Here is a 14,135-nt window from a genome sequence, read left to right as displayed (position 1 = left end):
ATTGGGTAGGTGTATTATATGGGATGGGACTGTTAATGATATGCTTTTCTGGTGGAAGTAAAGATGGTAGTTATTGCTATTACTGCTGTTGCTGTTTATAATTATTATATTTGGAGATTATAGTGGCTGATGTTATTTTTGCTAGGATCCTATTATACCCCTGGTATGCCACTTGGATCATTTATAGTGCTTTAATTAACTAAGGATGTCTATTGTTAGACTTGTTGTTTTCTATTGCTTTGTGGCATTGATCTAAAGCCTATATAAGGATAGTATAACTGATATAAGTATTGAGTTTGCTTGAGGTATGTATGCCTTGTAGTGCGGGATTTTTCTTTATTTTGGGGATATTGCCTAGCTGACTGTAAATGGCTTGTGTAATGGCTAATATTGGTGGTTTGTAGTGTATTTTAGACTGTGGTTGATGAGCCTTGTTATTACCTGTGCTGATGGGTTTTGAGATTGAATCCTTTTATATTAGATGAAATGCCAGACTAATAATATCGTTAATGATGTAAAGTAAGCTTATCTAGAGATCTCCTATTATGAAGTATTTTATATAGTGCTTGTTATATTGTTTAGTTATTAAATTGAGAAAGCGTTTTATTAAAGGATCCCTGAACTTGGCTATATAACTGTAGATATAGTTAAGGACCTGCCTTTTAGGGTTTGTAAGTATAGGTTAAGCTAGGATGCTATATTGTTGGTGCTATTGATATTATTGTCTTTTATAAGCTAAGCTTACCAATCTTCTTTATAAGCTATTACTATAAGACATTTAATGGCAGGTATTAAGTTGTCTTATTGTAGAGGCTTATTGTTCTTATAAAGACTAACTATATTAGTGGGCTAGGTATTAACCTAGTATATTATATAATCTATAATCTGTGCTATAACCGTGCCTTCCTCCTTTTTAATTTATAATAAAGACTGGATATCTAGAAAATGAAGAGTGAGGTTCTTTTGAAGATAGTGATAAAGACTATTATAGGCTTCTTTATTTAGTGAGCTTAGAAATCTACTTTGCTATGCTGTCTTTTGGGCTAACTTGGTAGTAGAACGGACTAATGAATTAGGCTTATTATTGCTATTGTTGCTGTCCTTTTTAGGATAAAATACCTAGTGAATATAAGTGGTATTATAGGTATTGCTTTTGAGATTATAAGTTAGGATAGTCTAGTCTAAGATCTGAATAGAGTTAGAGGTTGAGGTAGGAAATTCGCTTAAAGTTTTAAGTATTTAATAGAATATATTAAACTAGTATTGCTTATATAGGATAATGGCATACCTTAGGTTAGTTATATACTTTATATAGAAGGTAGTTTAAGACTTGTTTTGTTAATAATAATAAATAGTATAGATAGGTAATGATAATGATAATGGTTCTGTTATATTTATAGATGCTTAGAGATTTACTTATATTATTGAGTTGGTAACCTGTGATTTGATACTATTTTGAAATGTTAAATATGGCTTTCCTTGGAGAGGTGTAATACTAGTGGGTAATGTAAGGTCTCTACTGCTTACTTCTCTAAAGTGTAATAAGATGGCTAATAGGAAAGCAAGCTTTGCTTCTTAAATATAGAATATCCAGTATCTTCTTTTTAATCGCCTTTTTATTACCGTTTTGCTTAATAGAAAACAATGTGGGATCCTGGTTAAAGGCAGAGATAAGCTATAACTAGATCTGGCTATGAGTATTGGGTAGGGTAAGGTTGCGATGGTTGATATGAAGCTTGATATTAAGCTTGACTGGGAGGGTATTTATTTACAAGAGGAAGGATTAGTACTAAATTATTATTATTATATTATTGTATTATTATTATAGCTTGTTTTATAATATAAGGAGAAATAGAATAGAATTATAGTATATGGACCTAATAAGGAGGAGTTTATACTTTTATTATAAAATTTGCAAATCTATTATATTACTTAGCTTAGGATCTGTCTGCTTTATGATGGGCATCATAATCGCCGGAACGGTTGTCACAGGTTCAGAAAGGCAAGGACGACCAAAATCAGTGCAGCCTGGAAATTGGGAATGGATTACTGTGATCCAGGCGATCAATGCAGAAGGTCAATCGATCGCGCCGTTCATCATTGGTGCAGGCCAATATCACCTTGCGAATTGGTACCGAGAATGCAACCTCCCGGGCGATTGGGTTATTGCAACAAGCAAAAATGGCTGGACAGATAACCAGCTGGGTCTCGAGTGGCTAAAGCACTTTGATCAAGCTACAAGGGACCGATCAGTTGGTGCCTATCGTCTTCTAATCCTTGATGGTTACGAAAGCCACCACTCGGCCGACTTTGAGAGATATTGCAAGGAGAACAAGATTATTACGTTCTGTATGCCTGCTCATGCATCTCACCTACTCCAACCTCTTGATGTTGGGTGTTTTGCAGTGCTTAAACAGGCTTATGGTCGAGAAATAGAGCATCTAATTAGATGCTCTATAACCCATATTTCCAAGACTGAGTTCTTCCAGGCCTTTTATGCTGCTTTTAAAGCTACTTTTACAGAAAGCAATATCCGGGGAGGTTTTAAAGGCGCTGGAATTGCTCCTCTTAACTCAGAAACTGTGATGTCAAAGCTTGATGTGCAGTTACGGACCCCAACGCCTCCCGAGGAGGCAGCTCAACCTTCCTCTCCTTGGACTTCAAAGACCCCAAAGACAGCAACAGAGGCCCAATCTCAGTCTGAATACCTTGAAAGACGAATCAGAAGACATAAGAGCATCTCCCCAGAGTCGATTATAGAGGCTTTAAAGTCAAATACTAAAGCAACAAAGGCAATGATGCATGAGGTTATCTTATTGAGGAATGAGGCGCGAAATCTTCGAGATGCAAATGAGATACTAAGCCGGCGCCGGAGGGCAAAAAGGACTAGACTACAGAAAGGAGGGACTATGACTGTACAGGAAGCATCGCAAGCAATTGATCAGATGGATGTTGATATGCAGGTAGTTGCGGAATCGTCGAGAAGTGGTGGTCAAGGGAGGTCGGCGCGACCGGGTGGTCAGCGTTGTGGTGTATGCGGCAAAGCCGGGCATAATGCGAGGACCTGTCAGGTAGTTCCGGAATCATCTGGGCAAGAGTATAGTGAGTAGTTTTAATTAATTAGATCATTAGTTGTGGTTTTAATTATATTTAAAAAGAAATAGCCAAGATTTGCGGTGCATATGCTTGTCTGGTGCATAAGCTTATCAACCACGTTAGACCTTGTCAGGTTACAAGTTTCAGCATGGGCTGTTAATTGCTGACTGAATACAATAACCCCTGACGGTGTGTTCAGCTCGCCCAGAAATGAACCAATAGCGGCTGATAGCTTGGTTCTAAATGGTGCACGAGAGCATCAACCCCTGTAAAGCGGCGAGAAAACAAACCCCTCATCTCGGGTATTTATTCCCCAGAATCACCATCTCTTTCTTCGAGGTAAGCTTATCTCTTCTTTTCCTCATTGCATCTACACTTGTATAGCTAGCTACTCACGACACTATGGTAGCCAAAGAAGCACAGAAAGAGTTAGAGAAGCAGCTAGAGAACGACGATCGCGATGTCGCCGATCTATGGAAAGAGGCTCTCAAGCGCTATGAGAGTATCGTCGGTTTCGGTCTCCAACCCAAGTTCAACAACGTCCAGTCAATGCTCGACTTTGGAACTGATCAGATGAACAACTTTCATAAATTCAGGCACGACAAAGGCAAAGTCGATCGTTTGAGAACTTTGTTCGCGTCCAACTTGGATCTCGTGGAAAAGGGCGCAAACCAAGTCATCGCCGCCGCAGCACCAGCATTTCCACCAGCCGCTGCTATCGGAACAGCCTTGACCTACATACTCCAGGCCTGTCGATCTGTTTCAGCGGATTATGACATTGTCATTGCTTTCTTCGACGATATGAATAGTTTCCTTGGCAGGATCTCTATTTTGGAGACCAGACTGCCCAAGCACAAGGCTTATCAGAATTGCCTCATGGAAGTCTTCACATCCCTTCTTAATATGTGTGGTTTTGCGCACAAGTACATTGAACTTGGTCGTTTCAAGAAATGGATCTCCAACCTGTTCAAAGGTGATGATGGAGAACTTAGCGGAGCACGCAAGAAAATGAACAAGAATCTTGATCATCTTCAGCAAGCGACCGAATTCGCTATTCTCGGTAACACAGAAGAGACTCTTGCGATGACATCTCAACTTGATGAGAATCAGAGATCACATGCTGAGATGCTCGAACGAGTCGGACATACCATCGATACTATTCATGAGAACACGGAGAATATCAGGGGTGACATTGCAAAGATCCTCAAGCTCTTTGGCGGGCAGAAGAAGAAGCTACCATGGAGAAGCCGCAAGCAAATAAACCTCCCTCCTCCAGCAGCATTCGAAATTTCATGCCTATTGTTCCCAACGATGACCACGAGTACCAAGCTCTCAAAGAAACACTACTACCAGACTCATGCAGCTGGGTCTTTTCTGAGCCTGAATGGGAAGAATGGCTGAAATTTCCCGAGGGTACACGTCCAATCCTTGCTCTCATAGCAGAGCCCGGCGCTGGAAAGAGTCATATGGCTGCTTCCCTGCACGACAAACTTGCCCAGCGAGCTGCCGAAGATGAAACAGGAAATACCTGTGTTGCTCACTTTTACTTCCGAGAGCAAGACGATTCTTGGGGCATTTTTCTAGGTGGTATCATCACGGTCATCAATCGTATCGCTGAGACAAATCACGCAGCTTGCGAGAGAATCAACGCTCAGATTGCAAAAGATGACAATGAGATAAACGCAAACCTCTGGCAAGAACTCGTCCAACACCTTCTGGCTGATGTCTTTGGGCCCGAGTCAAAGTTCAATTTGTTTATTGTCTTTGATGGACTAGATGAGCTTCGCGACTGGGGCAATTTCAAATTGTTTCTGTCCGACTTTTACAACGATAAAGGACTCAGAATCTCTATCGCCGTGACATCGAGACCTGAGCGGCTCGATGATATTCCTGAGAAAACCAAGTTGGTAAAGATTGAAGCTACTAAGAAAAAGCAGACTCAAGATCTCAGAGCTTTGATCTGGAGTGAGATGAACTCGCTCAACAATCTCAGACGATTCAATCGCTATGTTCAGCAGAGAATTGCCAACACTATTGAAGAAGCATCTCCAAGTAAGTATTCAGTATATTGGTCACTTTGATGTAAGGTAGCTAACATTACATCAGACATGTTATATGCCCAGCACATGCTTGCTCGTCTGGACGGCATGGGTCGCGAAGGAGCAATCCTTCGAGCCCTCGGTGGAGAAAAACCCAAAACTCTGCACGAAATCTACGAAATTCACCTTGAAGAATGTCAGCGTCGCATGCCGCCAAAACACAAAGAAGTAGCCGCTTCTTTACTCCATTGGGTCGCTTTCGCCAAGAGACTACTGACCCTCACCGAGGTCCAATCTCTCGTCAAATTCCTCGGACAGGATGAGAAGTTTAGCATTGAAGAGATTCACGAGCTCTTCGACAAGTTCTTCAATATCGGTGGGCCAGGCTATGATACAGAAGTCATGGCGAGGATTCAGGCTAGTAAAGCCACAGCTGTACAAGACCTAAAGCAGGATGAAGATGATGGCCATGATAACATTTACGACGACGGACCGCTTCCTGTTACTTTCAAAGAGCGGTCTATGAGACACTACTTTACCAACAGCGCTCAGAACGCTTCCCCTTTTAGATGGGGACCCTCAGAAGCGAATCGAAGGATGCTAGTGACAAGCGCAGACCTTCTCCACCAACCCCGCTCAAGCGTTAGTGAGAGTCTACTCAAGTACTGCGCTGTCTGCTTCGTCACACACTTCACCATGCTTAAGATTGAAGACTACACAGCTCAAGAGCAGATTGAGGTTCTTGAAGCTTTTGCAGAGGTCATGTCTAACAAGACGGGCGTAACCGAGATCTTTGGTAAGACTGGATATAGGTATGGATCGCTTGGTGGTACGACTGTGACAGATGGTAAAGTTTCAGATTGGGCGAAGTTGCTTGATAACGCGGAGATCAAAGAAAAGACGAGCGATTTCTCTGTTGAGTGGTGGCAGCGTGTTGCTAAGAATCCCCCAACTTGTCGACTCGATATGGCCAAGGGCTATTTGCGTCATCTGCACCAGGCGCAGAATGAGAAGGAAGCTGTTGAAGCGTGGGGGAACTTACAAGGCGTTCTAACAGCGGTATGTTATCTTTCTCATGTGATTAGACCAATGCTAACTTGTTTGGCTAGGCTGCCTCGACCAAATTGCTAATGGATCAAGCCGTCATCAACTTCCCTGAGCTCTTCGAGGGCGAAGACGCTTATAGCAAAGACATCGATCCATTTGATGAAACAGCTGCTAGTCTAGGTATTCTGAACCTTTTCGGTGAGGAGATGAAACCCGATGCAGCAGCGCACCGCGCCATTTCACAAGTTCTCGCGCAGCTTGACCTTGACGATCCGGCAGAGAAGACATGTCGACAAGCCCTTGAACTCTGTAACCCAAATGACGATGAGTGGTACAGAGCTTCAACCGTGTTGTCGACCCTTCTCTTGGAACGCAAGAAGAAGAAGGAAGCATACGAGGTTGCAAACACTGCAGTTGAGGCTCTGTCCACTCACGAAGTTCCTCCGGCGTTGAAGAGACTCGTGTATACAACATGTGCCAGGGCTCAGCGAAAACTTGGCCATTCTGACGCCGCTCTTGAGTCATTCGCTAAAGCGAAAGCCAGTGATCCTGAGGGAATTACCCCAGGTGAAGATCTCGTTGATGAACTCAAGGTGGCTGAAAGAAAGAAGGACAAGAGTGAATATATCCAGATGCTGAAGCAGTGGACTCTCGTAGAGAGAATCACATGGATCGCGTCAGACTATATCAACGAAGGAGAAGATCGACACGCTCACTTCTGCGACATCGCTTCAGAGACAGGCGAGCAGAAGTTCATCGTCAAGTTCTATGAAGAAGCCATCGCCTTCATGGACAACCTCGACGCCGGTACACCGCTACGCGTTGATCTTGCTATTATCTACTTTGAAGTTTGTCAAGAGCCTGAAAAGGCACTCGCGGTACTGGACCAGGTTTTTGATAGCCGCGCAACAGGTATTCGGTATCCTCTTCTTGGCGTGACGGCATTGTACGTGATGATAGGAGCTGTTGGCCACATGACAAACGTCCAGCTAGAACTGTTCCGAAAATCTCGGGATCCTGCATACAAGGCGGAGCGGCTTGCGTCACTGGCTGGTATCATGCAGCGTCCGTTGCCATTGTGTGTTCCGCCGACTTCATTGGGATGGACGAGTTCGCCGAGGGTTGGAGCTGCTTATATGTACATGGTCATGGGACCGTTGGACAAGTTTCAAGAGACGGTGCAGTCAATTCTGGATGATTGTTTTGTTGGTCTTGCTGATACGGTGGGATGGAATGATTCGTACTTTTACCTTCTGCTTGCGCAGGCGTTGGCGCTTATGAGTACGGCATTGAGGGGCGATGAGATGTTAAGGAGATATGCGAGAATTGTTGGGTCTTCTGTGTTTTCGAAAGTAGACGGGACTGAGAATGATGGAGAAGAAGAGGCTGCGGAAGACACTGCGGAAGATGCCCCGGCTGAGGCTGAGGAAGCTAAAGAGAGCCCGGCGGAACCAAAGAGCCAAGAAGAGCAGACAGAAGAAGGTGATGCGGAAACGAGCGACACCAGCGACGACGAAGACTCCATCGGCACACCCCCCACCGACGAAGGCGACCTCCTCGATCCCGACGACGCCATGTACGCCTGCGGCGGCTTCTGCAATCCCATGCGCGAATACCACTGGTGGGGCAACAGCTCTATGTATCTCTACACGACATTTGCATCAGCTATGATCTGCGATGAGTGTCAAGCAGAGTATGATGCTATTCAGCGCGGAGAGAAGAAGTTCAAGGGAAGGTACTTTTATGGTATTGGGCAGGACAAGTTAAAGCTTCCTGTTGAAGGGTGGAGGGGTGTTAAGAATGGGATTTTGAGGGTTGATGGGTTGGAGAGGATGAGTATGGGGGAGTTTTTGAAGATGTTGGAGAGGGAGGTATGTAAGGGGGCTTGGGAGAGACTTTGGGCTGGTGATGCGTTTTGATTAAGGTTAGTCAGTGATTATTTATTTCCAATTTGAATGGTTATTGCTTGCTGCAGCTTGCTGAGGCCGAGGCGATGTACAAGCGAGCGGTAGAAGGCAAGGAGAAGATACTCGGCTCAACTCAACCTAGTACTACACACACACACACACACACACACACACACACACACACAAGTCTATTACGCCCGGTAGGCCATTGCCCAGAGGGCTCTATGAGTTAAAAATACATACATCTCGCTAGTTGTTGCCTTGATCTCGCCAAGCCCATGTGGTTCTTGTCTTGTTCTTTCCAGCCTGGTCATCGCTTGTCTCCTTGATCCCCATAATTGTTAGTAATAGCAGGTCAACTTGAAGCCCAATTCCTCCAAGTGTTCAGTTTCGTTTCCTATCTTCGGCGGCTAAAGCGGTGCCTGCTTCTGGTTGCACGGGGCAGTCATTAGTAGGTATAAGTTTATGGCCGATAGCTTAGTAGTGATGTTGTCATCTCTGTTCCAGGTGACCTGTGGCGATTGCGAACCTGATTGTGGCTCGTACTGCTTCCATGTTCGGTGTCCACTTTTGTCCGTCTGATGCAGCTTTGCCCCCCAAATGAAAGGAGAGGTTGCCGCGTTTTTCCTCTACGCATTGAAGCATCATCTCCTTGCGCTGTGCCATCCATTTTACACATCGGAAGAGGAAGTGCTCTACCGTTTCTTTTGCTTGCCCGCATGGGCATTCATTGGTCACTGCTGCTCCAATTTGATACAGGTAGCCGTTCAGTCGTGCCATTCTGGTCCTGAGTTGTGCCAGCACGCTGGCTTCCTTCCACGGTAGCTGATCGTACAATAGCCGAGTATGTTTACCAGGCAGAGCTGAGTCGACCTTTCTCGAATGTCTGCCAACTCCGTCTGGTAGTTTCCTCTCCCTTCGCAAGTCTGCTCTCGTTCGACTGAGAATTGTCGTCTTTGCTTTGCTTGTTCCTATGCGTGGTGCGACGTACGGCTCTGTTGCGTGGCGGGCTGACATCTTGGCTATCCTCTGGATTTTGAGCTCACTGTCAGATGGTAGCCAGATGAGCCTGACTCTATTCATGTCTCCTTTGAGCTTTTCTATAGCATCATATATCTCCCGAATGTGCCCCTGGCCCGATTGCTGGCGAGGGTTACCTATAGCTTGTGCCGCCGATCTGTTACTCGTCAAAATCACTAAAACCCGATACTTCATCTCTGGTAGATATTTGAGATCACGAGCGACGGCTGCTAGTTCGGCGGTGTACGGGTTGTGTTCTTCCGTCGTCCCTAGCGTGACCAAGAAGGTCTCGATGACCTTGCCGGCTCTCGCTAAGGATATAGAGATTCGAACGGTTCCTCCCATGCCGACCAGATCGTTTCTCGCCGAGCTGCTTGTCGCTATTCTTACTGCCCATCCTGCTTTGGCTAACATTCTAATTCGTCGGTCGTATTGACCTGCATTCGGGTGATTCTGTATCTGATGAATTATATCGCCGATCAGAAGCAAATCTCGGCTCTCTGCAGGAAGCTCTCACCACCCCTGGTCACACTTCTCGCCAGGGATTCTGCGCCTAAGCGGAGATATGAATCTCCGGAAAGCTTTGATTCCTCGCAAGAGATTTCGGACCGGATTTGTCCGTGGGAGGGTGTGTATGTCCACCCAGAGTTTACTTGCTCGTCTCCAAAACCGTTCGTAAATGGTCGCTATGTGAGCTTCCGCCTCAGCTACTCCTGTCGCCACACTTGTGAAGGACCCTATGATCGCCTGCGCTCCTACCTTTTGAACTCGATGAACGGCATATGCCGACGCCGTCTTGCACGCATGCATCCAGACATTGGAAGCGTAGTCTACCACAGGAGCCACCATAGCTGTAAAAAGCTGCCTCGTTGTCGAGGGAGCCATTCCCTTCAGTCGTTTCAGTTCCATCGCAGCTCTTAAATCCTTGGTTGCTGCCCTTGCGATGTGTTATTTGTAGTGAAGCCGTGAGTCCATGATGACCCCCAGGATCTTGACCTGATCCTTCGGAAAGACTCTCTCACCCTTAATAGTAAATGGTTCTGAGTCTACCCTGCCTGTGTACCTGGTGAAATGTATGATCGCTGTCTTTTCCGCCTCAATCGTCGCACCGCTGCGTCTCTCCCAGTCAAGTGCTTTGTCAATTATTGCTTGTATCCCTCTCCGGTTGCTCCCTAGTCCTACAGTCCAAAATCATCCTCTACCAGAGTTGATTTTATTGACCCACTTTAAACCTAGTAGGGTTGATTACCGCCAGGGTGTAGAGTTGATTTGACATTGTTCTATATAAAAAGATATATAATAAGCGGACTAAGAACTAAACGGTAAATAGTGCAGCAACAGGCAGCCCAATACTAAGCCGACCCTGTAAAATAGTCCCATATCATACAGTAGCCTTAGTTGAGCTAACCCTATGCAATTGGCTCAATTGCGCCATAGTTCGATTAATAGTGGCAGGCACAAAACGCCCTCGTCATTCATCTGCTATCCTCAAACGTCATAATAACAACGGATACTCTTGGCGTTCTGGTTGAAGGCCGTGCATGCATAGGTACCTCCTGCAACGCCCACACTCTGAGCCACCGGGCCCTGACAATTGTCGCTAGTGAAAATGGAGCAGGTGGTCATCTTGCTGCCAGATCTGGTGAGACCGACTGCTCGGATGGACTGATCGATTGGCAGACACGGAGAGGTTCCACGGAATCCAGTATAGCTGCCTGAATCTGCGCATTTACAGTTTCTAAAATGGTGATCAGTTAGAGAGAAAGAGCAAAATAGTCGGTGAAAACACGGAAGAGACAATGAAAACCAGGGCATTGCTTACCCGCAAGTATGCCACCACACATTCCCCGATCCTGTTGGACCTGCAGTGGCTAGGGTAGCCATGGCGAGGGCGATAGGATAGAAGATATTGACCATTTTCAAGATAAGTGAGTAAGAATGGATTTTATAATCGAGAAAGACTGCAGAATGGAGTCGCACTGCGTTTTTGTTGCTGAAGATACTTAGGGAGTGAGAGCTGGGGGATACTAAGTGAAGAGAACAGCAGCCTGTTTTATACTCGAATATTGTCGAGTTACCTGGTTCTCTTCCATGACCGTGCGTTGCATATTCACTGGCTCATTCTCATTAACCCACAGATAAAGAAGAGATCCGAGGTAATCGCCGGGATCCTATGGTGTAAATACGATACTTGGCATATTATTGGCTAGCTCCTTCTAATCGGCAAATATCTGACCCAGTAATTAAACAGTAATGAAAATACAAGCAAGTTTAGGGCTTAGTGCTTAGTGCTTCCTGTTCGCCGCTTACTATTTACCGCTTCCGAGTTGCCGCTTACTATTCTCACAACAATCTGGCGACGATGTCTGTTAGACTCCGTTGAACATTCTTACTCTAGTGCCTTGAGGAACGAAGAGAGGAACGAACGAAGTGACGAAAGGTCTTATGCCGTTGCCCCCGAACTTAAGAGCTTCGCTCTAATTGGTGCAGCCGTTCGCTTCTTCTAATTCGCCTAAAATCATCGTCCTTTTTCACCCCTTTGCCTATGCCTACGTCAATCCTCCACGTGTTTTGGAGACGTGGCATATACATGATGGTGTTACACAGGCAGCCACCTCAAGATAAGATGTCTCACGATGATACCAGAATTGTCAGAACAGCGTTACAGGCCTGTTGCAGGTTGAGCAAGTCTAGTATCTTGGCTTGGCCTCTTCAGATATAGAGACGAGGAGGGAGAACGAACGAAAAGGAGGACACAACACATCTACAGATCAGTCACAGACATCAGGATCATCATCAATTAATCATTCCTGGTTCTCCATGCCTTGGGGAACGAAAGGTCTTATGCTGTTGCACCCGAACTTAAGAGCTTCGCTCTGATTACGACTCTGCGCTCTACATGTATGTGGCTGCTCTATTGGATCTTGGGAGGGAACAGTTTGGGCTTAGCCTCGTCCTTTCATTCTCTTCAAATCAACTTGTGGTGTGCTTCTCTTATTATCATAAAACATAGGTATGCCCTCTACCCATCCAGCCAGCTCTGGGCTTTCTCTACAGTCACCCGGCTTAGCAGTTCGAGCCGAGCCTCCGCAGCTGCCATGCCAGCAGGGATTTTATTCCCGACGAGGTCCCTCTGACGCGCCTTCGATACTAGCATGATGCCGTCGAGCGACGGGCAGCGCGACAGCTGCACGTATAGACTGTATGGGTCGCACTGGCTTGGCACCATCTTACCATCGATATTCGTCGTCCTGGTTCCGCGCAGTTCCAACGCCACCCGCCTCAGCGTTCTCCCTTGGACTTTGTAGTCGGTGCATGCAAACGCTGGAGTGCACGGCAGGCCTTTCCGGGTGACGTCATGCCGCTGCCATGGACGTTTCCGCTGGCATTCTATCTTTATGCTCATCGGCGTCAGCAGTATTGTCCCGGGCGGCATGCCGACGAAGTGGAAGTCCCTAGTCGTTTCCGCCGTGAGCAGGATCCCCGCCGGGGGCCCAAAGTGGAGTATAGTATTGGCCGAGACCCGGTATCCGGGAAATGTCTTGTCGACGATGACTTCCAAAGCCGTATAGCTGGCCCCGTTGACGAGCTTGAGGCCCTGGTGCGTGTTATGGTTGACGACGACGGGCATGCCCGGGACGAACATGAAGACGGCCGGCACGGGGATGGCGCTATCGTCGCCGTGGTTGAGGATCATGAGTGCTTCCTCTTCCGTCGGCTGACCGTCCTTCCACTTATGGTCGGATATGAAGATGCGCAGTGTTGCTTGGTGCTGCCGCTAGAAGGCCAGAGTGGCTTCCATGTTGAGGTTCCAGCGGTTTCTATTAAGCGGCGTGACGACGGTGATGCCCGATTCCCACGGTATCCGCCTGCCTTCTTGATAGCACCGGCCATTGAGGAGGTCGACATCCGACTGGTCTTGGATTCCCAGCCGGATCCGCGTCAGCAGACCTCGCAGTTCAGGGTCGCCGGCGGCGCGGACCTGCTCATCCAGCATGACAACGGCGGTAAATCTCCTCCACAGGGCGTGAGCTTTGTCGTGCTGGCGCCTCTGCTCTACCTTGAACGAATCCTGTTCAAACCAAGAGATAGCTGTGCTGGGTAGCAGGATAGACCTCTCCTGTACGGGACGGAACTGGTGGAAGTCGCCACAGAAGAGCACTATGGGGATCCCTCCAAAGTCCTTTGAAGACCCTCGGAGCCTACACAGCTGCTCGTTCACTATCCAGAGAGTACGTGCCCCGAGCATGCTGACCTCGTTGATAATTAGGAGGTCCCTTTCCCGCCAGTCCGTCCGCGAAGGGCCGTCCACATATCGATCGGCGGGCGTGCAAGATCCGATACCATCACTAACCGCGTCCCTGCCCACAGCCATACGTGATGCATCTTTGGAGAAGTTGCAGGCTGAGTGGATTGTGATGCCGTTGATGCGCGCTGCTGCGGTTCCCGAGGTTGCCGTGACCAGCAGGCGATTCGAGATCCCCTTGCTTGCGAAAAGCTCGACGAGCGCCTCAATGACCCGTGATTTCCCGGTCCCACCTTCACCGCCGACGAACTGGCATAGCTGAGGGATAGGTTCACTATTCGCGCCCTCGCTCCGGTGTACCAGGTCGAGTTGGCGGCAGACTAGTAGAAAGGCGATCGATTGCTTTCTGTTGAGGGTGGAATGCTCTGCGAGTTGTCTCCCCGCCACCAGGAAGGATGTCGACGATCCAAAGCAGATGCCTACTGTCAGGCCAGCATCAGGGCTGCTCCCCTCGGGGTTTGCGGCCGTCGGCTGGATATCGTGGCCCCCAAACCTGCTCAGTACACTGTTGACAGTCGCGTTCCCCTCGGATAAGCCCTGCATTCCCTGTATCATCTTCACTGCCTCCCTGGAAGCGCTCACCTGCTGTGACTTGATAGACCTCAGCAGCCTCTGTGATGGAACTTCGGCTTTAATGGATGGCCCTCTCGGCAGAGGTACTGTCACTGTCCTCGCTCCCCGTTCGGACTGCAATCATGGCACGAACCAGCCGTTGAGCCC

General features: G+C 47.2%; 3 protein-coding genes across 3 annotated transcripts in view; 1 reads left to right on the top strand and 2 right to left on the bottom strand.

Moving 5' to 3' along the window:
* The first annotated feature begins 3,452 nt into the window (after window positions 1-3,452).
* On the top strand, window positions 3,453-8,235 carry FOXG_14883 (uncharacterized protein). Its single transcript, XM_018394948.1, has 3 exons — window positions 3,453-5,148; window positions 5,203-6,194; window positions 6,245-8,235. The coding sequence occupies exons 1-3, from the start codon at window positions 4,335-4,337 to the stop codon at window positions 8,099-8,101; spliced, it is 3,663 nt and encodes a 1,220-aa protein (XP_018254891.1). The 5' UTR covers window positions 3,453-4,334; the 3' UTR covers window positions 8,102-8,235.
* Window positions 8,236-10,279: 2,044 nt separating this feature from the next.
* Window positions 10,280-11,193, bottom strand: FOXG_14882 (uncharacterized protein). The gene is made up of 2 exons (XM_018394947.1): window positions 10,932-11,193; window positions 10,280-10,847 (listed from the first exon to the last, which is right to left on the bottom strand). The coding sequence occupies exons 1-2, from the start codon at window positions 11,024-11,026 to the stop codon at window positions 10,598-10,600; spliced, it is 345 nt and encodes a 114-aa protein (XP_018254890.1). The 5' UTR covers window positions 11,027-11,193; the 3' UTR covers window positions 10,280-10,597.
* A 938-nt stretch (window positions 11,194-12,131) lies between these two features.
* FOXG_14881 (uncharacterized protein) overlaps window positions 12,132-14,135 on the bottom strand; it is a gene marked incomplete at both ends in the record, with an annotated part of 7,167 nt that continues 5,163 nt past the window's right edge. Inside the window, 3 exons of the mRNA XM_018394946.1 lie at window positions 12,132-12,887; window positions 13,092-13,664; window positions 13,998-14,080. Coding sequence (XP_018254889.1) covers window positions 12,132-12,887; window positions 13,092-13,664; window positions 13,998-14,080 — 1,412 coding nt within the window. The remainder of the gene's footprint in view (window positions 12,888-13,091; window positions 13,665-13,997; window positions 14,081-14,135) is intronic.

Source organism: Fusarium oxysporum, chromosome 3 (assembly GCF_000149955.1).
Source record: "Fusarium oxysporum f. sp. lycopersici 4287 chromosome 3, whole genome shotgun sequence".
Lineage (NCBI taxonomy): Eukaryota > Fungi > Ascomycota > Sordariomycetes > Hypocreales > Nectriaceae > Fusarium > Fusarium oxysporum.
Note: the sequence above shows the minus strand (reverse complement) of the source record. Positions and strands in the feature narration are given on the sequence as shown.

Bases quoted from the DNA above. Each gene is read 5' to 3' on its own strand.
- FOXG_14883 (XM_018394948.1), top strand. From the start codon at position 4,335: ATGGAGAAGCCGCAAGCAAATAAACCTCCCTCCTCCAGCAGCATTCGA. The intron at 5,149-5,202 runs GTAAGTATTCAG...ACATTACATCAG, and splicing joins TATTGAAGAAGCATCTCCAA to ACATGTTATATGCCCAGCAC. The intron at 6,195-6,244 runs GTATGTTATCTT...TTGTTTGGCTAG, and splicing joins TACAAGGCGTTCTAACAGCG to GCTGCCTCGACCAAATTGCT.
- FOXG_14882 (XM_018394947.1), bottom strand. From the start codon at position 11,026: ATGGTCAATATCTTCTATCCTATCGCCCTCGCCATGGCTACCCTAGCC. The intron at 10,848-10,931 runs GTAAGCAATGCC...TCACCATTTTAG, and splicing joins GTGTGGTGGCATACTTGCGG to AAACTGTAAATGCGCAGATT.